The sequence below is a fragment of the Myotis daubentonii genome, chromosome 1 (genome assembly GCF_963259705.1).
Source record: "Myotis daubentonii chromosome 1, mMyoDau2.1, whole genome shotgun sequence".
Taxonomy (NCBI): domain Eukaryota; kingdom Metazoa; phylum Chordata; class Mammalia; order Chiroptera; family Vespertilionidae; genus Myotis; species Myotis daubentonii.
In genome coordinates, this window is record NC_081840.1 from 179,045,137 (window position 1) to 179,065,810 (window position 20,674).

General features: G+C 39.6%; 1 protein-coding gene across 7 annotated transcripts in view; it reads left to right on the forward strand.

Moving 5' to 3' along the window:
- The window catches only part of LIN54 (lin-54 DREAM MuvB core complex component), a 61,300-nt gene extending 41,464 nt beyond the window's left edge, over positions 1-19,836 (forward strand). For 6 of the 7 annotated variants that reach the window (XM_059667130.1, XM_059667154.1, XM_059667115.1 and 3 more), the window contains exons 6-13: positions 3,757-3,821; positions 4,621-4,818; positions 8,678-8,769; positions 10,081-10,152; positions 10,956-11,058; positions 11,217-11,354; positions 15,618-15,820; positions 19,023-19,836. In XM_059667130.1, coding sequence (XP_059523113.1) covers positions 3,757-3,821; positions 4,621-4,818; positions 8,678-8,769; positions 10,081-10,152; positions 10,956-11,058; positions 11,217-11,354; positions 15,618-15,820; positions 19,023-19,224 — 1,073 coding nt within the window. In that variant the 3' untranslated portion in view covers positions 19,225-19,836. The remainder of the gene's footprint in view (positions 1-3,756; positions 3,822-4,620; positions 4,819-8,677; positions 8,770-10,080; positions 10,153-10,955; positions 11,059-11,216; positions 11,355-15,617; positions 15,821-19,022) is intronic. The other variant, XM_059667121.1, reaches the window with a different exon arrangement.
- The last annotated feature ends 838 nt before the right edge of the window (positions 19,837-20,674 follow it).

The following is a 20,674-nucleotide window of genomic DNA, read 5'->3' on the forward strand; positions in this document are numbered from 1 at the left end:
GAATATAATCTCCTACCATCTTGGTGAAGGAGGAAATCAGTATAAGAAATTAAAGTCTTAAGAACTTGCGGGTATGGTTTCTGAAGTTTGGAAGGGGCTTTCTAAAAGGACTGTTCAGAATTCCTGTTAAAAACAAAAAGATTGCCTAACCGGTTTGGCTCAGTGGATAGAGCGTCGGCCTGCGGACTGAAGGGTCCCAGGTTCGATACCGGTCAATGGCATGTACCTTGGCTGCAGGCACATCCCCAGTAGGGGTTGTGCAGGAGGCAGCTGATCGATGTTTCTCGCTCATTGATGTTTCTAACTCTCTATCCTTCTCCCTTCCTTTCTGTAAAAAATCAATAAAATATATTAAAAAAAAACACAAAAAACAAAACAAAAAGATTATGTCAGCTTCTATGAAAACTGCAGTAGTAGTGAAATGAGACTGCTGTAAAGATAAAGAGAAGGAGAGATAAGGACTGCTCACTTAGGTATAGAACGTTAATATGACGCCCCCCTCCCTAGGTAATTTAGAAGTGTTCTGTTTTCTTCATTCCCCAGCTTTCAGTTAAGATACAGAAAGCAGATGCCATGCTAATGGAAACCTAGAGTTCCCAAAGTTTCAAGCTCTGTGTGTGCTCAAGCACAGGGACAATTATCCTTCCTTTATTCTCCAAATAAGAATCATCAGAGTTTGTGGACAAGCCACACACCTCTTCCCCATTATTTCACAGACCACTAGGAACTTCTTGCATTTGTTTGTTTGTTTGTTTGTTTGTTTTTATTGATTTCAGAGAGGAAAGGAGAGGGGGAGAGAGAGAGAAATATCAATGATGAGAGAGAATCATTGATAGGCTGCCTCCTGCATGCCCCCTACTAGGGATCGAGCCCGCAACCCAGGCATGTGCCCTTGACCGGAATCGAACCCGGGACCCTTCAGTCTGCAGGCCAACGCTCTATCCACTGAGCCAAATGAGCTAGGGCTCTTGCGTTCTTTTAGTTGTTGGATTTGCTTCAGAATTGCTGCTCTGTGTGCAAGTGGTATAGGAAGCCCACTCTTTGGTGTCTCAAGCATGAATTCAGGCTTTTAATTCCTTATAGTATTGCTGAGACCAGTCAACAATGGTTATTAAAATTTTACTAAAAGATAAAGTAACTGAGGAGAATCAAACAGAACAGGAAGCTTTCAAATCAGGTATCAGATGTCACTGCTCCTATAATTCATGGTCATACCCTCTTTGTATAGCATCTTTATTGAGATACTAGAGGCCCAATGCACGAAATTCTGCCTTCCCCCGGCTGCCAGCACCGCCTTTCTCTGGCTGCCAGCACTTGCTTTCCTCTGGCACCTGGGACTCGGGCTTCCCTCGCAGCCCCAGCTTCATCCGGAAGGTCATCTGGTCTAATTAGCATATTATGCTTTTATTATTATAGATGATTCATATCTTCTTGCATACCACCTAGTGGCTTTTTGTATATTTAGAGACATGCAGTCATCATCATTAACTGTACATTTTCTGGACGTTGTCCTCCTTCCCCCTTCTCCCTGGTTGGTCACCTTGCTGCATGGGCCTGCTCCCTTTTAGGTCAGAGTTCTCTAATGTTCTTCCAAGACTCAACTTTTCCTCTTCAGCCATCAATCTTCCCAGCCTTTCTATCAAAGGAAGCCTTTTTTCTTTTTCTTTTTCTTTTTCTTTTTTTCTTTTTCTTCTTTTACAGTTCAGAGCAGTTTAGATCCCATTATCTCAACCTCCCTTTCAGCCAGGCTCAATCATTTGCATAAGTAAAAACCTAAGGGCTGTTCTTTCTAAATCCCTTTTTTAGACTATGGAAGTGGTGATAGTAGCACACATTGTATTTCTTTCTGTCCAAACATAATAGGTGTAGTGCCAGTCCTGAATTTTATCATAGCATTTCTCTATGTCAGATTTCATTTTCCCTCTAAATCAGCTCATCCTTGTATTTTTAGTTTTAGTAGCTGTCATTTTCCCAGTCACTTGAAAGCTTAGCAATGACTTTTTTCCCCTTATACCTGCAATTCTGCCATCCAAATGGTGGATAATTCATGCTCCTTTCACCTCTATCCTGTCTCTACAGCTGTTCTCTTCTTTCCATTCCCAGCACTGTCACCCCAGATCAGACCCTCATTTGTTGCATTCTTTTTAACTCTTCTTGTTTCTTGCAGCTCCATTCTGTTTTACGCATTTACACTTTCAGATACAGGTGTGTTTGTTTTTTGTTTTGTTTTCTTGGTTTGTTTGTTTTTTGTGTGTGGTTTTTTTTTCCTATTCCAAATAGTATTTCTGGAGTACTTCAGAATTGTTAGAAACTTCTCATTGCCTACTGAATTAAAAATAGACTTCTACCTTAACATTCAAGGTCTTCAAAATGGCTGCAATCTGATTTTTGCTTGTGCTTGCCTATTTTAACCCTCGGTTCCAACCAAACTGGTCTGTTCACCAACATTTTTGTGAAATGCTTTGCAGCCTCCCCGTTTCGAGCCTCCACTTCTCATGCTTCTGCCCCTGCATGGAATGTCCTCTTCCGGGCTGTGTGCCCTCTCTGCAGCCTGTCCACTGGTCAGGACCTGTCTCAGGACACTGTCCGCAGTGCATTCTTTCCATACTCCCATCCTCTGCCAATCACATGTATGTTCTGTCTCATTTGAATTCCCACAGCACTTTCTTTTTTAACGGGATTTATTTGATTTGGTACTGTCTAATCTGCTCTACTTAATGTAATCTCTTTCAGCAGGTGTCTTGTACTTTAGTTTCCCTGGGATGCTGTCCACAATGCCATTTATATAGTAGTAATGTTTGTAGTAATAACAACAGTAATAACGGCATCTAATATTTATTAAGCACTTAACTATTTGTTGGGCACTTTTTAAATAAATTTTTATGAGTTAACATATTTAATCCTTATACCTAAATTTTAAAGGAGTTACTATCTCCATATTGCAGATGGAGATGCAGACAAAGAGAGTTTAAGTAGTTGGAAAGAAGCAGAATTGGGATTAGAATCTCCAGGGTCAGATGACTTATGAGCCCACACATTCTTTTTTTAAAACCAGTTTTTAAAAAATATATTTTTTATTTCAGAGAGGAAGGGAGAGGGAGAGAGAGATAGAAACATCAGTGATGGGAGAGAATCATGGATTGGCTGCCTCCTGCACGCTCCCTACTGGGGATTCAGCTCACAACCCGGGCTTGTGCCCTTAACTGGAATTGAACCCGGGACCCTTCAGTCCGCAGGCCAGATGCTCTATCCACTGAGCCAAACCGGCTAGGTTGCCCACACATATTCTTAACCTTCATGTTATACTACCTTCTAGTAGGTACTTTGTAAATAATGACTTAAACAAGGATGATATTTTCTTTGATTTAAATACAAACATAGCAATTAGAAATAGTACAGAATAGCATTGTTACCCAAGCTCCTGAATGGCAGGTTTTTAAGTTTATGCAACGTTTCATCTGACTGTATTTAGTAGTGAATGTATAAATCATCTGCACACACATTGAAGTATTTTTAGAAGAATGTTTTAAATGAGAAACATACCCTCATAAAGTGACTATAGCTACCTGGCAGATGGGTTAAGGAATTTTGATAAAAGCTTCTTGGTAGATGGTTTAGGATTGCTCCAAATAAGAAACAGGTTGGAATTCTTTAAGCCCTTTCATGAGGCTATCTTGAGAGAGCTAAGAACCTTAAATGTTTTAAATATTATTGTATGGAAGTAAATTATACCTTTTTCCCCCCTTTTTAAAAAAGCAAAGCCCGTGGTTAGCACCACTCCAGTGCGGATGTCAGTTCCACTTACACAGACTGTCAAACAAGTGAGTATCACATAACTTCTTTTCTCAGTATCTCCCAAACAGACAATTTACTTTTAAAATTGAAAGTTAAGATATTTTTTAAAAATTAAGCTTTGGCCAGTTTTATTAAAGAAAAATGTCTGATTTACTTTTCACCAGTCTGTTCTTTGCTGCTTCTAATGATAGCAGAATCACCTGGAGCAGCGATAGCAGTGTGCATAACCTTCACATGCTGTGCCCAGTGCAGTGTCATTGCCACTGTAGTGATGGACACTAGGTTTGGCCAACATGGCATAGCACTCTATTTCAGACTTCCTAAGACTGGGCAGTTGCTGGTGAGGGTGATCAGTTTCACTTTGCCTTGTCTGATCATTTTTAGAGGCTGCTTATACCCCAGCACGTAATTCCCAGTTTTCATAGCAAGTTATAGCCTAGAATTGATTGACTCCAGCCACTTTAAAAAATATATACATATATATATTTTATTGATTTCAAAGAGGAAGGGAGAGGTAGAAAGAGACAGAAACCAATGATGAAAAAGAATCATTAATCGGCTGCCTTCTGCATGCCCCCCACCGGGGATTGAGCCCGCTATCCAGGCATGTGCCCTGACCAGGAATCAAACCTTAACTTCCTGGTTCATAGGTCGACACTCAATCATCAAGTCACACTAGCCGGGCAGCTTTTTAATCTTCTTTGCAGCCACCATCTTCCTGCCTTACCCATGGGTGAAAGTTAAGATTTAAGTATGAGAGATATATATTGAATTGGAAAATTATAAAATTTATTTTTGTAATTATTTGATCTTTCTATTTTTTAGGTTGTTCCAAAACCAATTAATCCAACTTCACAAATCGTTACTACTAGCCAGCCACAGCAACGGCTCATCATGCCTGCCACCCCACTGCCACAGATCCAGCCAAACCTCACTAACCTGCCGCCAGGCACGGTGCTGGCACCGGCTCCAGGAACAGGGAATGTGGGTTACGCAGTGCTTCCAGCTCAGTATGTTACTCAGGTATGAGGCAAAAATGAAGTCATTGCACTTCCAAAAGGATATTAGGTCTAAGATGGATAGCATTGTCACATTCTGAAAATGACTCAAACCATCTAACTCAGTATTAACACATTGTTTGCGGGTAGTTTTTATCGGGCGCTAACAGGTGGCACGGGCCATTTTTGCTAATTTTTTGCGCAAATGGCAACGTTCAGTAAAATTACGATAACTTTAGTTTACGTATTTATACGTTACCCGCATTCTACCGCTAGTCTATAAAAAACGTATTAATACGTGTCCCGCGCTCTACTACCAGTCAATGTAAAACGTATAAGTAAAATGTATAAATACGTTTCCCATATACAGTGTGTTAAGATGGCTCTTTCCAAAATCTTGAAATGTTAATGAAAACTTCTGAGTTTATTTTTGTGTATTCTTAACATTGAGAAATATAAAGCACAAGTCAAATATATAAGTTAGACAATTTGGAGCTGAGAGCAGGTTGATGAGAGGGCAAGACCATCTGTGATAATAAAAGCATAATATGCTAATTAGACCAGACAGCCAAACAACCTTCCGGATGTCCTTCTGGACAAAGCCACAGCGGCGGGGGCTGAGGTAGAGGGGTTAGGGGGATCAGGCAGGCAGGCGAGTGGTTAGGGGCAATCAGGCAGGCAGGCAGAGTTGTTAGGGCTAATCAGGCAGGCAGGTGAGTGGTTAGGGGCAATCAGGCAGGCAGGCAGAGTGGTTAGGGATGATCAGGCAGGCAAGCGAGTAGTTAGGGGTGATCAGGTAAGCAGGCAGAGTGGTTGGGGGTGATCAGGCAGGCGAGCAGTTAGAAGCCGGTGGTCCCGGATTGCGAGAGGGATGTCCAAGGGGTCCTGGATTGTAAGAGGTTTCAGGCTGGGCTGTGAGCCGCCCCTCCCTTCCCCCCGCCCCCCTGCACGAATTTTGTGCACCGAGGCCTCTAGTCTACACTAATAAAAGAGAAAAATGGTAATTGGCGTACGACGATACCCTTTTCATTGGCTAATCAGAGCTATATGCAAATTAATTGCCAACTATGATTGGCAGTTAACTGCCAACTAAGATTGGCAGTTAACTGTCAACAAGATGGCGGTTAATTTGCATATGTAGGCACAATGCAGGGAGGCGAAAGGGAAAGCAGGAAGAAGCCCCCTGCCCCTGACAGTGATCAGAAACCCAGGGGGGAGCTAAGAGCTGGGGGGCAGGGCAAAGGTGGCCCCGGGGCCGCCTTTGCCCTGCCCCCCAGCCATGATCGGAGAATCAGGCGCCTTTGCTGCCCTGGCCAGTGATAGCAGGAAGTAGGGGTGGAGCCAGCGATGGGAGCTGGGCACGGTCGAAGCTGGCAGTCCCGGGAGCTAGGGGTCCCTTGCCTGGGCCTAAAGCAGAGCCCACGATCGTGGGGCCGCTGCAGCTGCGGGTCCCCACTGCCCAGGCCAGACGCCTCAGCCAGAGGCGTTAGGCCTGGGCAGGGGCAGAGCCTGCAACTGCGGGGAGCTGGGGGTCCCCTGCCCAGGCCTGACACCTCTGCCGGAGGCCTCAGGCCTGGTCAAGGGGCCGATCCGGTGATTGGTGATCGGATGGTGATGAGGGTCAACTCCTCTGGCCGAGGCATCAGGCCTGGGCGGGGGGCTGAGCCAGGGATTGGGGGGATATGATGGTCCCCTTGCCCAGGCCTGAAGCCTGGGTCAGAGGCATCAGGCTTGGGCGGGGGGTGGAGCAAGCGATCAGAGGGAGATGGGGGTCCCCTGCCCAGGCATGATTCCTGGGCCAGAGGCCTCAGGCCTGGGTGGGGGCCAGAGCCAGTGATCGGGGGGAGATGGGGGTCCCCTGTCCAAGCCTGACACCTCTGGTGGAGGCGTCAGGCCTGAGCAAGGGGCCGATCAGGCGATCGGAGGGTGATGGGGGTCAACGCCTGAGGGCTCCCAGTATGTGAGAGGGGGCAGGCTGGGCTGAGGGACACTCCCCCCCCCACACACACCCAGTGCACGAATTTCGTGCACCGGGCCCCTAGTATAGATATAAGAGAAAATAAGATGAAGTTAAATTATCAGAGTCCAAATCAATTCAGAAAGGACTGTGACCCTAATAAAGCTCTTCTTCATCTATGAATATAAAGCCACTGACTTGTTCTTGGAAAATAGACTGTTAGTTAGATGGATTTCCAGGTGACATGCCTTGAGTGATCTGTCCAGACTCATTTTGTCCATCTTTATTATTTTATTTTATTTTTATTGATTTTTTACAGAGAGGAAGGGAGAGGGATAGAGAGTTAGAAACATCGATGAGAGAGAAACATCAATCAGCTGCCTCCTGCACACCTACTGGGGGTGTGCCCGCAACCAAGGTTCATGCCCTTGACCGGAATCAAACCTAGGCCCCTTCAGTCTGCAGGCCGATGCTCTATCCACTGAGCCAAACCAGTTAGGGCCATTTTGTCCATCTTTAGATCAAAGCCACAGATTATCCAGTTGGCTGGCTTGGATTAGGTGTGCTGCTTCTAGGAAGCAGAAGTTTTCTTTTTCATATCAGAGTCAAGCAAATTTGCCCGGTCAGTGTTGTTCAGTGGTTGAGGTTTTGGGCTTAATCCCCAGGAGGGGCTGTGCAGGAGGCAGCCAGTCAATTTTTCTCTCTTGTCAAAGTCTCTATTCCTCTCCCTTTCTCTCTAAAATCAATAAAAACACTTTTAGAAAGTTAAGAGTCAAGCAAATTAGTACCATGTTCTAAGCCAGGGGTGGGCAAACTTGTTGACTCGAGGGCCATAGTGGGTTCTTAAACTGGACCGGAGGGCCGGAACAAAAGCATGGATGGAGTGTTTGTGTGAACTAATATAAATTCAAAGTAAACATCATTACATAAAAGGGTACGGTCTTTGTTTTTTGTGTTTTTTTTTAGTTTTATTCATTTCAAGCGGGCTGGATCCAGCCTGCGGGCCGTAGTTTGCCCACGGCTGTTCTAAGCTATTGAAATTGTTGATTTATTCAGCTTGTAAGAGGAGAAACAGAAACCTGTCTGTACTTTAATGAAATGTACTTTGGTGTATGGTGTGTGGGTACTAATTTTTAAATACCATTAATGTTCTGTATTTTTATCATTAGCATCTCTTTTATGTTTAGAAATCAGTGTAAAATAGAAACTTAATTATTGTGCATGTAAATTCTCATTTTTTATAACTTGCAATGTGATGAATGATCAATATAGTAAATTTTATTTACATTGCATTTTTCTAGCCAATACAAGAGATTACAGTACTTTTAGGGAATTTTCTAATTCTAATAAGATACTCCTCTATGAAAAAATTTATTATACAGGCAGTCCTTGGGTTACGTCGGACTCAATGTATGTCGTTTCGTGGTTATATCGCCATCTCCCATTTACAGTATTTATTTTTTAAAAAAGTTCCGTCATTTTGACGTATGTGCTTTATGTTTTTTATTATTTATTTACCACAAGTAAAGGTCAGGAATTGTTATCTTCCTTTCAATTTTTTTTTTACTGTTTCACTTCGTTACTGCTGTGTATGTGCTCCATGTGAGTGACGTAGGTGCTTATGTAGTGGGTTCTGATTTACGGCGAAAATCGCGTTTCGTTGCGCTGTAGAAATGGATCCTCAATGTAACCTGAGGACCTACTGTATTTGTACCATGTTGTACTTTAAAATGTTCACATTGTTTTTACCTCTAATATTAGTTTGGATCTTTAGAAAAGCTGCCTTGAGGTAGTATGTTTGCATGAGATTTTTCATTTTATTTTTTCTGTTTTAGTAAATGAATTTGTGCTTCTCACTGATAACTATATCTGCGACTATTGTCCATTTTTGTAAATATGGTCTAAAATTATCTTTCTTTACATGTAGCTACAGCAGTCTTCATATGTGTCTATAGCAAGCAGCTCTAACTTTACTGGTACATCAGGTGTCCAGACCCAGGCAAGGCTTCCATTCAATGGGTGAGTATTTGGAAAATATGTAAGTTAAATTGTTGGATCAGGTTAAATGCAGCATCAAATATATATATTTCAAGATACATTTATTTGATTTTTCCCCCCTTAAAGCTATGTGAGATAGTCAAAAGAGCTCCCAAATATCTTATTTGAGGGCCATCCCTTGAGATGCCTGTTCTAGTTTTGACCTATCCAACACTGTATCAGTGCCAACCCAGGGCTCCCCCCTCTTCCCCAGAGGCCCTCCATCTCCTCCATCATTCCCACACATTGTCTTGCCACCAAGTGTGAATAATGATATTTTTGAAAACCTGGAGAATTCCTTCTCCTCCCCTACAAACCAAGCTTTCTGCTCAGGATGAGTTTCCAGCTGAGTCTGGAGGCCGTTGGAATTTTCCCAGGCATGGTGTCGGGGATTGAAGGGGGGTTCTTGGTGATGTGTGGGTGGACTTTTTAAATTTTAAGAGTCATTTATTTATTTTCATGTATTAAATATATGAGTAGCTCATCCAAAAAATAAAAGAGAAGTCCCAACTTTCTTTTTCTTGGATATATTAATTTTTCCACATGCTTTATTCTCTCTCTGTCTCCCCTCTTCTCTCCTTTTCCCACCCTGAATATATTTTTTAAAGGATATTGGTTTTTAAATTGTTTTGTTGGGTCCTTGCTTTTTTTGTTGTGTGTGTGTGTGTTTAATCTGTTGTTTGTTGCCTTTGCAGTGTTGGATGGAACTAGTCTTACCTCTCCCCTCCAAAATTCCAGCTCCATGAGCTCTTTTCTACTCACTATCTTTTATAATTAAGTCTGAAAAGTTTTGGGGAGATTTAAACTTTAGTTCTCTGAAGGAAGAGTATTTTTTGGAATGTTCTGTAGAAGTTATTGATAACGTTCTTTTTTTTAAAGGGTTTTTTACTGACTTTGAGAGAGAGGGGAAAGGAGAGAGAGAGAGAAACATCGATTTGAGAGTGCTCACCCCGCACTGGGGATCGAGCCTGCAACTTGGGCATGTGCCCTGACCAGGAATCAAACTGGCAACCTTTTGGTGCACAGGGATGATGCCCAATCAACTGAGCCACACTGGCCAGGGCCGATAATGTGCCCCCCTCCCCCCCTCATATCTTGACTCTCTGCCTATGTTTTCATGTTACAACTTGCTTTTGAACTTAATGTAAATGGAACAACATAGCAAACTTTTATTAGAGATTTATACATTTGTTAAAGCTTTGTCTTAGGAGGAATTTACAGGTCCGGGAATTTATTAATTTTGAATACTTTTAACTGATTAAAATGTGTATCTTTTTTTGTGTGTCTGTATAGTATAATCCCATCAGAGTCTGCCAGTCGGCCCAGAAAGCCCTGTAATTGTACAAAATCGCTGTGTTTGAAATTGTAAGTCTTTTTGCTACTGTTTCCTCATTTGATATACCCAAAAATGCTTTTAAAAATAAATATAGTTAACTAAAATTTCTTTATAGACCAATTCCGTAAGTCTAAGTAATTTAAAGAAGCATACAAGTGTGAATGTTTGAGAGTATGATAGTGTGAAAATACTGTTTCATTCATTCAGGAAAAAATAATTGTAGGGTCTTTACCATAGATGAGGCACAGGAGTAGGAGTTAGGGACACAGCAGCAGGAGACAGACGTAGTCTCTGTACTCATTAATAATAAATTTGATCTTATTTATGACCTTTATCATTTGGTGTCTTTGAATGAGGTGAGACTCTGAGTAGTCTTAAAATTATTGGATGATTAATTTGCTTATTAGTACTGAAGTAAGAGATTTGACATGAAACAATTGAATGAACAGCACTGGTCATGTGGGAGTTCAGAATCCAAAGAAGCATGGCAGTAGTTCAAGTGAGCAGGCTCCACTAACAGAATATAACCCATATTTCTCCTTTTTCGTGATTTTGAAATAACTTACCTTGGGGGCACACAGAATCGTGTAGCTCTAGTGTGGACAGCTGTTACTACTGGAACTAAGTTTCTAAAGTAAAATTCTAGGAGCCAGTGACTTTAATTTTGAGCTTTATCATGTAGTTGACAGTATATGTTAACTCTAACTGGGCAGCACTGAGTACATTTCTAAAATGTTTTATCACGTGCATAATGCTATTAAATCAGATAATTTATAGTTTTATTTTTAAAATGACTTTTTTAATATAACTTACACCAACTTTTACATTCCAGATATTGTGATTGCTTTGCAAATGGTGAATTTTGCAACAACTGCAATTGTACTAATTGTTACAATAATTTGGAACATGAAAATGAAAGGCAAAAAGCAATAAAGGTGATTATTTTTTATTTCATTTAACTGATGAAAATTTTAGTTTTCACCTGTTTTATGTGGAACTCTTTGTTTTACAAGGAAAATTAACTCCTCTTTGCAGGATTTAAATTTAATTTCCTGTGATTTAACATCACTTGGTATGTGCTCTGTTTTGATAGGCATGCCTTGACAGAAATCCAGAAGCTTTTAAGCCTAAAATAGGAAAAGGAAAGGAGGGAGAATCAGATCGACGTCACAGCAAAGGATGTAATTGCAAACGCTCAGGATGCCTTAAAAACTACTGTGAATGCTATGAGGTGAGGTGCTGGCTGGGGAAGTAATGTGGCTATCTTTTGAAAATCACGTTAGAAAGAGCATACTATAAAATTTCACTTGAAAATTGGGAGATTGCTTTGCTTTTGGAGTATGAAGATAGGCATAGTTGGCCCAAGGGCCCTCATTTGAGGAAGACCTTCTGGCCTCCCAAGCAAGGCTCAGAGAGCAATACAGGCCTACCTCGTTTTATTGCACCTAGCTTTACTGTGCTTCACAGATGTTGAGGTTTTGGGTTTTTTTTACAAATTAAAGGCAAAACCCTCCACAGCAAAAAGATTACAACTCGCTTGCAGTGGTCTGGAACCAAACCTCCAATATCTCTAAGGTATACCTGTGCTTTAGTACAGTTTGGGATCTCATTAGCTGCTTTACCAGTTCATAACTTCTTGATCATTATACATGAAAGTATCCAAATCAGATTTTCAATAAAAATAATAACGTCAGAGTGGATGGGAAACTCTATAGTGGTTCTCAACTGAAGGTCAGTACTACCCAGTCTGTCCCCCATGGGCTTTTAGGAATATATATAGATGCAAAATAGCCTGCATTTCAGGGTATAGTCCTGAAAATAAAGATTTATATTGCCAATAGTGCACTGTTGAAGAACACTGCTCTGTGGAAAAGTAAATTATGTTAAGAAGTTTGCTTTGATAACATAAAAACAGGAAAGGAGGAATGTAAAATATTGCTGGAAAAAGTGATTGGTCATTGTGAGGTGATTGCATCTGTTTTTACTCTTTATCACCTCACTCAACTAGCTGTTTTTATTTATGCATCAGGAATCTTTTTTTTTTAAATCCTCACCAGAGGATATATTTTTATTGACTTTTAGAGAGAGAGAGGAAGGGAGGAAGGGAGGGAGAGAGGCAGGGGAGGGGAAACATCCATCGATTACCTGCCATTTGTTCCCGGATGGGATGGAGCCACCACCTTTTGGTGCACGGGAAGACACTCCAACCAAATAGCCACCCGGCCAGGACCCAGGCATCTTTTCTGAAGAACGTAATTGAAACTCCTTTGACAGATACCATGTAAATCATCCTCTTGTTTCAGAGAAAGTACTATATAGTTTATTATTTTTCTATTCAAAGGTTAAATACAAGAATCTAGTCATGCCAGGATTAGTTCTTCCCTCCCTCCCACCCTCTCTCCCTCCCTCCCTTCCCTTTTTCTTTCTTTGTTAGAGAGAATCATCAATGTGAAAGAGAAACATTAATTGGTGGCCTCCTGTTTGTGCCCCGACTGGGGATTGAAACAGCAGCCTAGGTATATGTCTTGCCCAAGAATCAATCCTGTAAACTTTTGGTGACTTGGACGATGCTCCAACCAACCCATCCATCTGGCCAGGGCTGTAATTGATTTCTTGGTGCACCTGAAACTCTTTAATGAGATTCTTTGGAGTTGAGTCATTCCTACAGTTGGCTCTTCTCATCTGATATATTTTTATTCTTTCAGATTTCACTTTATTTTTAGTTTTGGCAGAAGGCCTAGCCTTGCACTTGGTCAGGTAATACCACCAAGGATTGCACTCTCCCCTAGTAAGGTTTGCTCTGCTGCAGGAGTATGCAAGATTTGTGTACTGCCCCGGACAGTGTGGCTCAGTTGGTTGAGCATTGTCCCATGCAACCAAAGGTCACTGGTTTGACTCTTGATCAGGGCACATGCCTGGGTTGTGGGCTTGATGTCCAGTAGGGGGCATGCAGGAGACAGCCGATTGATGATTTTCTCTCATCATTGATGTTTTTCTCTATCTCCCCACCTTCCTCTTTCTCTAAAAATCAATTTTAAAAACATATTTTTTAAAAAAGGTTTGTATACTGAATTCCTCATTTATGTATTGCATAGGTTAAAAAAAACCACTCGGGAAATATAGGAAAGTAAATTTTGTTAGTCCTAAAGCCAGTATGAGTGAAAATTGCATATAATCAAGATTATTTTTTAAAGTCTCTTAAAATCTGAGTCCAATAAGCCAGTTTTTCATTCAGTGTTGGAAGAGATTAACTCTTTTTTTAATTTTATTTTATGTTTGTATTGATATTAGAGAGAGGAAGAGAGAGGGAAAGAGAAATAGAAACATCAGTGATGAGAGAGAATCACTGATCAGCTGCCTCCTACTGGGGATCAAGTCCATAATCCAGGCATGTGTCCTGACTGGTAATCAAGCCGTGACCTCCTGGTTCATGGGTCAAAGTTCAGCCACTGAGCCACACTGGCTGGGCTTGACTCAATTATTTGTTGTTGTTTGAATACCTGATCAAATGGGTGGCTTCCGCTAGTAAATCATATCATATAAAAATTATCATGAATATGTTAAATTGTAAGCCATAAAACCAAGTCCACAAAAAGAGAGAAAATGGAAATTGATGTAAAGCTAGGTCAGAAAGGCAAAGAAACCCTTTCGTTGGTGTGTCAATGAACAATCATGTTATTCAGACAGATATGAACTAATCATTTAATTGAATTGTTTAGCAAATCTGTGAATCAGTCATCTTGTGTGTTGGAGTGATGGTCAGTTTGCATATTACCTCTTCATTATATAGCATATTAAAAGTGATAGACATATACGCCTTTTACATAGGAGGATACAGGATAGTTAATAGTCAGCAGTTAACACAATAAAAATAACAATGAGAAGATTTGTAGACTCTGCTCTGGTGCATAGATTGTGCTCTGAAGGTCTGGAACAAAAGGCAAGATACCCTGACTTTCCAAAGGTAATATATATATATATATATAAACTGCTTTTTATTAAAAAGTTTTCATTTCAGTCTGACCAGTGTGGCTCAGTGGTTGAATATTGACCTGTGAACCAGGAGGTCATACTTCGATTCCCCATCAGGGCACATGCCTGGGTTGTGCCCCAGGGAGAGCGTGCAGGAGACAGCCAATTATCAGTGATTCTCATTATTGATGTTTCTCTCTCTTCCTCTTCCTTACTCTCTGAAATCAATAAATATATATATATTTTAAAAAGTTTTCATTTCAGACCATTCTTGAGGTTACTTTAGGTCTCTGAGTTTGCAAGGCCGCCATGCAGGCCTTCCCTGAGCTTATCAGGTTAGCATGTGGCCTCTTTTCAGTCCATATATTTTATAGAAATAAAAACATTATATATACAAAAAATCTTTTTATGCATTGTTTGTGGTACTCATGAGCTGGAAGCAAATGGCCATCAAACTAAAAAATGAAAAAGACTTTAGGATTTGTGAGGTAGTATATGTATGTGTACATAATATCTATGTTTTTTCATAAATATACATATACTTACATATTTTTTATGATTTAATATGGGCTATTGAAGGGTTTGAGGAATCTGGAGAAGGGAGTTCAAGGCGGGAGATATTCATAATAAAAACAGCAACTATGAAATCCTTTCCGTGTGGTATTGTGTGTTTGCATAAATGGGAGGTCACCAACATGTTAATGATGACTTGATTGAGGTGGTTCGATTCTATGTGACCCTTATTTTTTTTTTTTAATATATTTTATTGATTTTTTACAGAGAGGAAGGGAGAGGGATAGAAAGTTAGAAACATCGATGAGAGAGAAACATCGATCAGCTGCCTCCTGCACATCTCCCACTGGGGATATGCCCGCAACCCTGGTACATGCCCTTGACCGGAATCGAACCTGGGACCTTTCAGTCCGCAGGCCGTTGCTCTACCCACTGAGCCAAACCGGTTTCGGCTGACCCTTATTTTTAATATTGTAATGAGTCATTCATATTCTTTATAAAGAACATGTTTTTCATATCAGGAGGAAAATCTATAGTGGTGGTGGGGGGGGGGAATGAACTCAAACAGAAACATTGCATAACCACTCTCAGACTTAAGAATACCTACCTTGCCGAAACCGGTTTGGCTCAGTGGATAGAGCGTCGGCCTGCAGACTGAAGGGTCCCAGGTTCGATTCCGGTCAAGGGCATGTACCTGGGTTGCAGGCACATCCCTAGTAGGAGATGTGCGGGAGGCAGCAGATCGATGTTTCTCTCTCATCGATGTTTCTAACTCTCTATCTCTCTTCCTTCCTCTCTGTAAAAAATCAATAAAATATATATTTAAAAAAAAAAAAAAAAGAATACCTACCTACACACATGAGTAGTTAGCCCATTTGGTGTTTGTCAGCAAGAGTGGTTTCCATTTTATCTTATGTCAGTTGACCAGTTATCTGTTGATTTGATCAGGGAGTCTCTAGTAACTTGTTTTGGTTTTGATCTGGAAGCTTTTCTTTTGTCAATCTTTTAGGCAAAAATAATGTGTTCCTCAATATGCAAATGTATTGGCTGTAAGAATTTTGAAGAAAGCCCAGAAAGGAAGACATTGATGCACTTGGCAGATGCAGCTGAAGTAAGGGTACAGCAACAAACAGCGGCGAAGACTAAGTTATCCTCTCAAATTTCAGACTTGCTTACTAGGCCAACACCAGCTTTGAGTAGCGGAGGAGGAAAGTAAGTTAATAGTTTCATCTCTTTATAATATTACATGAATATTCATTTTTGGTAAAGTTTCTTTTTTTGGACAAAATTGAGTTTATACTTGGTTGTTGCAAATCTGATTTTTACATTTTCTTGCTATCTTTACTTGTTGTAAAGGAATTTAAAGGCAACAGAAAAATCACTCAGACACATTGCACAGTTCTAAAATGCACAGTAATGCTTTATTTCACTCGGCTTTAATTTCTTTGGCTTTCTCCCTACTAAGATAACAATTATATAAATTGACAAACCTCTAAGAAAACTAGATTTTTCATATCACTTACTGGTTATGTCATTTTCCATATTTTTATACTTTCTTACTGTCAATGTAAGGAAATGTCCAGACCTGTAAGAATTTTTAGGAGTTTATTTGAGCCAAACTAAGGAAAATTACTGGGAAGCTAAGTCTCAATGGATTGAGAAAATGCTCCAGAGATTGGTAGTTTTGCACCTTATTTTATACATTAAAATCAAAGGAGGAGGCATAAGGGTGTTATGAAATTCATTGGTGATAGATTAGGGAGATGGGAGAAAGCAAAGTAGGGAAATCTCTGGGATTGGGTTAAAGGTAAAACAAATTACCCTGACATTCCAAAGGTTATTATTAATGCAAAAAGACAATAGACTGGCTTAGTTAAGGTCAAGATTGACCTTTGTCTAGAAAGATACTGGCCTAGGACTACCCTCCATGACTAGCTTTTATTTACTTATTTATTTTTTAATATATTTTATTGGTTGTTTTCCAGAGAGGAAGGGAGAGGCATAGAGAGTTAGAAACATCGATCAGCTGCCTCCTGCACACCCACTACTGGGGATGTGCCCACAACCAAGGTACATGCCCTTGACTGGAATAGAACCTGGGACCCTTCAGTCCTCAGGTCAATGCTCTATCCACTGAGCCAAACCGGTTAGGGCTAATTAGAAAGTTTTTAATTTCAAGTCATCCTATGAGGTTACTCTGAGGATGCTCTGTAAGGCCACCATGCAGGTCTCCCTTGAGCAGGTCAGGTTTAGTTTCATCCACATTACCTTTTCTTGCCTTTTCTGTGCCCTCTTAGCGCCAGTCAAACACTATATTATTATAGCTCCTTATTTCACTAGACTGCTGAGCTCTGGAGTAGAAAAGCTGGAGCTTCATTTAAAGTCAGGGCGACCTGAGTTTAAATATATCTGTGCTCCGTAGTAGTGTGTGAATTTAACAAGAACTTCATCTCTGAGCCTGTTTTCTTAGCCTTCAAATCACCCTTATCACAGACTGTGAGGAGAAAAGCATCTCTGTTGCAGTTTTTGGCAGGGCCTTATTCTACAAGTTTACTGACTTGGATTTATATTAGTTAGAGGTTAATTTGAGGAATTATTAAATGCAATGACCTTTGCACATGGTATGTAATTTAAAATGTCTAAGTTGAAATAAGATCTCATACTTACAAAAGTAAGACTTCTTTTGTACAACATATTTCAGCTATTCTGAAGAACTTTTACACCTGTAATAATCAGCAAATGGTTCTTCACTGAATAAAGTACAAATGGGTTGACATCTTAATAAGGGATCCTTTGCTTCCAATAACCCTTCAGAATATTAAATCTATCTCCATGTGGAGATTAAAAATATTGCCTACACTCAAATATTTATAATTAATTTTTCAACTCATTTCCATGAGGAAATATTTACATTATAAAGTGTAAAAGCATACAAAATAATATACGACTAGAGGCCCGATGCATGAAGATTCGTGCAAGAATAGGCCTTCCTTCCCCTGGCTGCCAGCACCGGCTCCCCTCCAGCACCCAGGTCCTGGGCTGCTTCGCTACGGCTGCCGCTGCCACCCACCGGGACCGGGCTGGTTTGCTCCAGCTGCCGCCAGGCATCTGGGACTGGGGTTGCTTTGCTCCAGCCACTGCCGCCACCCACTGGGGGTGTGCTCCGGGCCGCACTGCGACCACTCGGAGCACGCCTCCACCCCTGGTGTGTGTCCACTGGGGCTGGGGGTGGCACGCAGTCCCCTCCTGCCCATCTGCGCGCGCAGCTCCTCCTGAGTGGTTGTGATGCAGCCTCCGCCTGCATTGGTTGTGACGCCTGACTAATTTGCATATTACCTGTTTATATATATAATCAAAACTATGTAAGAACAACTATTAAAAATGTTATACCAACATGTAACATTTGTCTTCAAGTGGCAAAAGTTTGAATTTTTTCCTTTTTCTAATTTCCAAATGTGATATAATGAGCACTACTATTACACAGTATTACTAATTATACAATATTGTAATATTAACATGATTATAATATTTTTAAATTTAAAGTAGTTTTTGTATTTTAAAGAATTCTATACAACTGTATACCAGGCTAAATCCTAAATTACCCTGTCTTGTCATAGAGGGATTTAATTAAAGACTACATTTTTTTTGTTTTGCCATTGTCTTCTATCAGTGACTGCTTAAAAGTTGCTGAGTTAGTGGTTAGATTTAGGTTGCCCAATTTTGTCTCCTGAAAGCTTTAACACTTGGCTACATATAGTAAGCCTCAAGATGGATTGCTCTAATTCAGAACTCAGTAGTTCAGGTCTTTATGAATGAAACTCCATGTATTTGGTTTCCCCTTGTTTTGTTTGTTCTGATAGGACAATGCAAAATTTTGGGGTGCTTGATTTTTTAAAAAAACACAAATATATGGAAATATGGGAAAGTACTTTATTTTTAGTGTTGTCCAGGAGATAGTGCTTTCAATTCCCAATAATTCATCTTTTCATTCAGCAAATATTTTTGGAGTATCTTGTGTCAGACACTTCTACACAGTGAAGAAACAGCAGTAAGTAAAACAAAGACTGCACTCCTGGACCTTACATTTATGAATCGGGAGGACTTTTGTTACAGAAATATTAAGTCAACATGTAGAATTACATCTTTTAGTTAACTAGATAACTTTGTCTAGGTAATAAGACATTTTATGTAAAATGTTGTATTTTCTGAACAGTATTTTTCAAATATGGTCAATCATAAAACCAGGCCTAACTGGTTTTAAGCTCTTTAATAGGTGCTGTGCTCATTGCATAAATGTGATATTGAGTGTGCTGGTGAATCATGAAAATGTCAACAGATTTCCAAATGAAACAGTGCCACCCACTTTTGTAGTTACTCAGCACCCCATCATCTCTCTTTCTCTACATCATTTCAGATTGCCATTTACATTTGTAACTAAGGAAGTAGCTGAAGCCACGTGTAATTGCCTTCTTGCCCAAGCTGAGCAGGCAGACAAGAAGGGAAAATCAAAGGCAGCAGCTGAACGGATGATACTTGAAGAATTTGGACGATGTTTGATGAGCGTTATCAACTCTGCAGGAAAAGCAAAAAGTGACCCTTGTGCTATGAATTGCTAACTCTTGTACAAAAGACTGATAAATGGAACTGTACAGAAAATTGAAGGTGCAGGGACACTGGATTTTCTGGAAGATAGTTTAACAATTATTGTATTGTTAATTCAGTCCTTGTGAGACCTGAAATTATAATATTGAGAAGAAATTTTAAATGAGGAAATTAGTACATTTTAAATCTTAGTTAAATCTGCTTATGCCCCTTCTAAATTGAATATTTCTTTATTGTATTATATAGATTTTTAATTTGCTTGTGTTTCTTAAGAATTAGATGTTCTATCCTCTGACTCTATTGACAAAGAACATTTATAAATTACTATAATTTATAATGTATGGCGTTGTATGACTTTGTTCAGTAGAAAAAGCCAAAGCAGCATTGGTATTTCCCAGTCATTCTCTGGTACTAGACTAGACTATAAGCAGATAGAACGTCTACATAAACAAATTCTTATGAAACATATTTCAATGACATTATGTTTAGAAAAGCACTGTCTTTTTAAAGAAAAATCGACTTTTTAGGGTGGATTCTGGAATAATATCCTATTGTCATTTTGGGAATTTAAGAAGGGGAAGTAATCCATGGGCACGCTTTTAAAATAAAAAAGTTATTGTGGGTTTTTTTAAAAAAAACATTAAGGGATAATTAATTCTCAAAGGATGGACAGTGTGTTTTTATAATAAGTGACTAAGAAATGCTCTGGGATATTTTTCAATTTTCTTTTGAGTAAGTGGTATGTATTTGAAATAAATTATCAAGGTGATTACTGGGTACCATTAAAATGAAAGGTTCCTATAAACAGAAGCTAAACGTATTAGGTAGTGGCAAAATAGAACCTTATGCAATAATCAGGTATAAAAGTTGAATTGGATGGAGAAATATAAAGAATATTGAAGTTCTAAGAGATGAATGTAGGGAAGGATTTTTCATCTGTATAATCAGTTCTCTTTATAGACTTTTGAACTCTGAGGTTCAAACCAATAAATGAGTTAATTTACTGAAATGGGCCTCCTAACAAAGCTTTCAAAATTGTAGTGGGTATTTTTTTATAAGGGAAGCTTAATATGGCATTATTTTTAGCCAGTGATTTGGTACACTGAAGGTATGAGTGTTTTCATATAATTACTAAAATAACCTAAATCAGAATTCAAAAGCTTTATGAATTTAAGAGCCTGTTATAATAGGACTCTGATTTTATGACAAGAAAAAACAATGTTGGAATTCAGGCATTTGTTAGGTACCTTAATCCTCTATAATTATTAGTATGTGATTATTACATTTCCTACAAGAGATCTATAGTTGTATATATTAATTGTGTATATATGTTCATATGAACACACAAGATATAGGCAATAGAAATTAAGTAATCCAAGAGTCCGTTATTCATTGAAGTATCTATTTAAATTTGGATTTATAAAATTATAGTGCAGTAAACTTTAAATGTAGATAATGCAAACA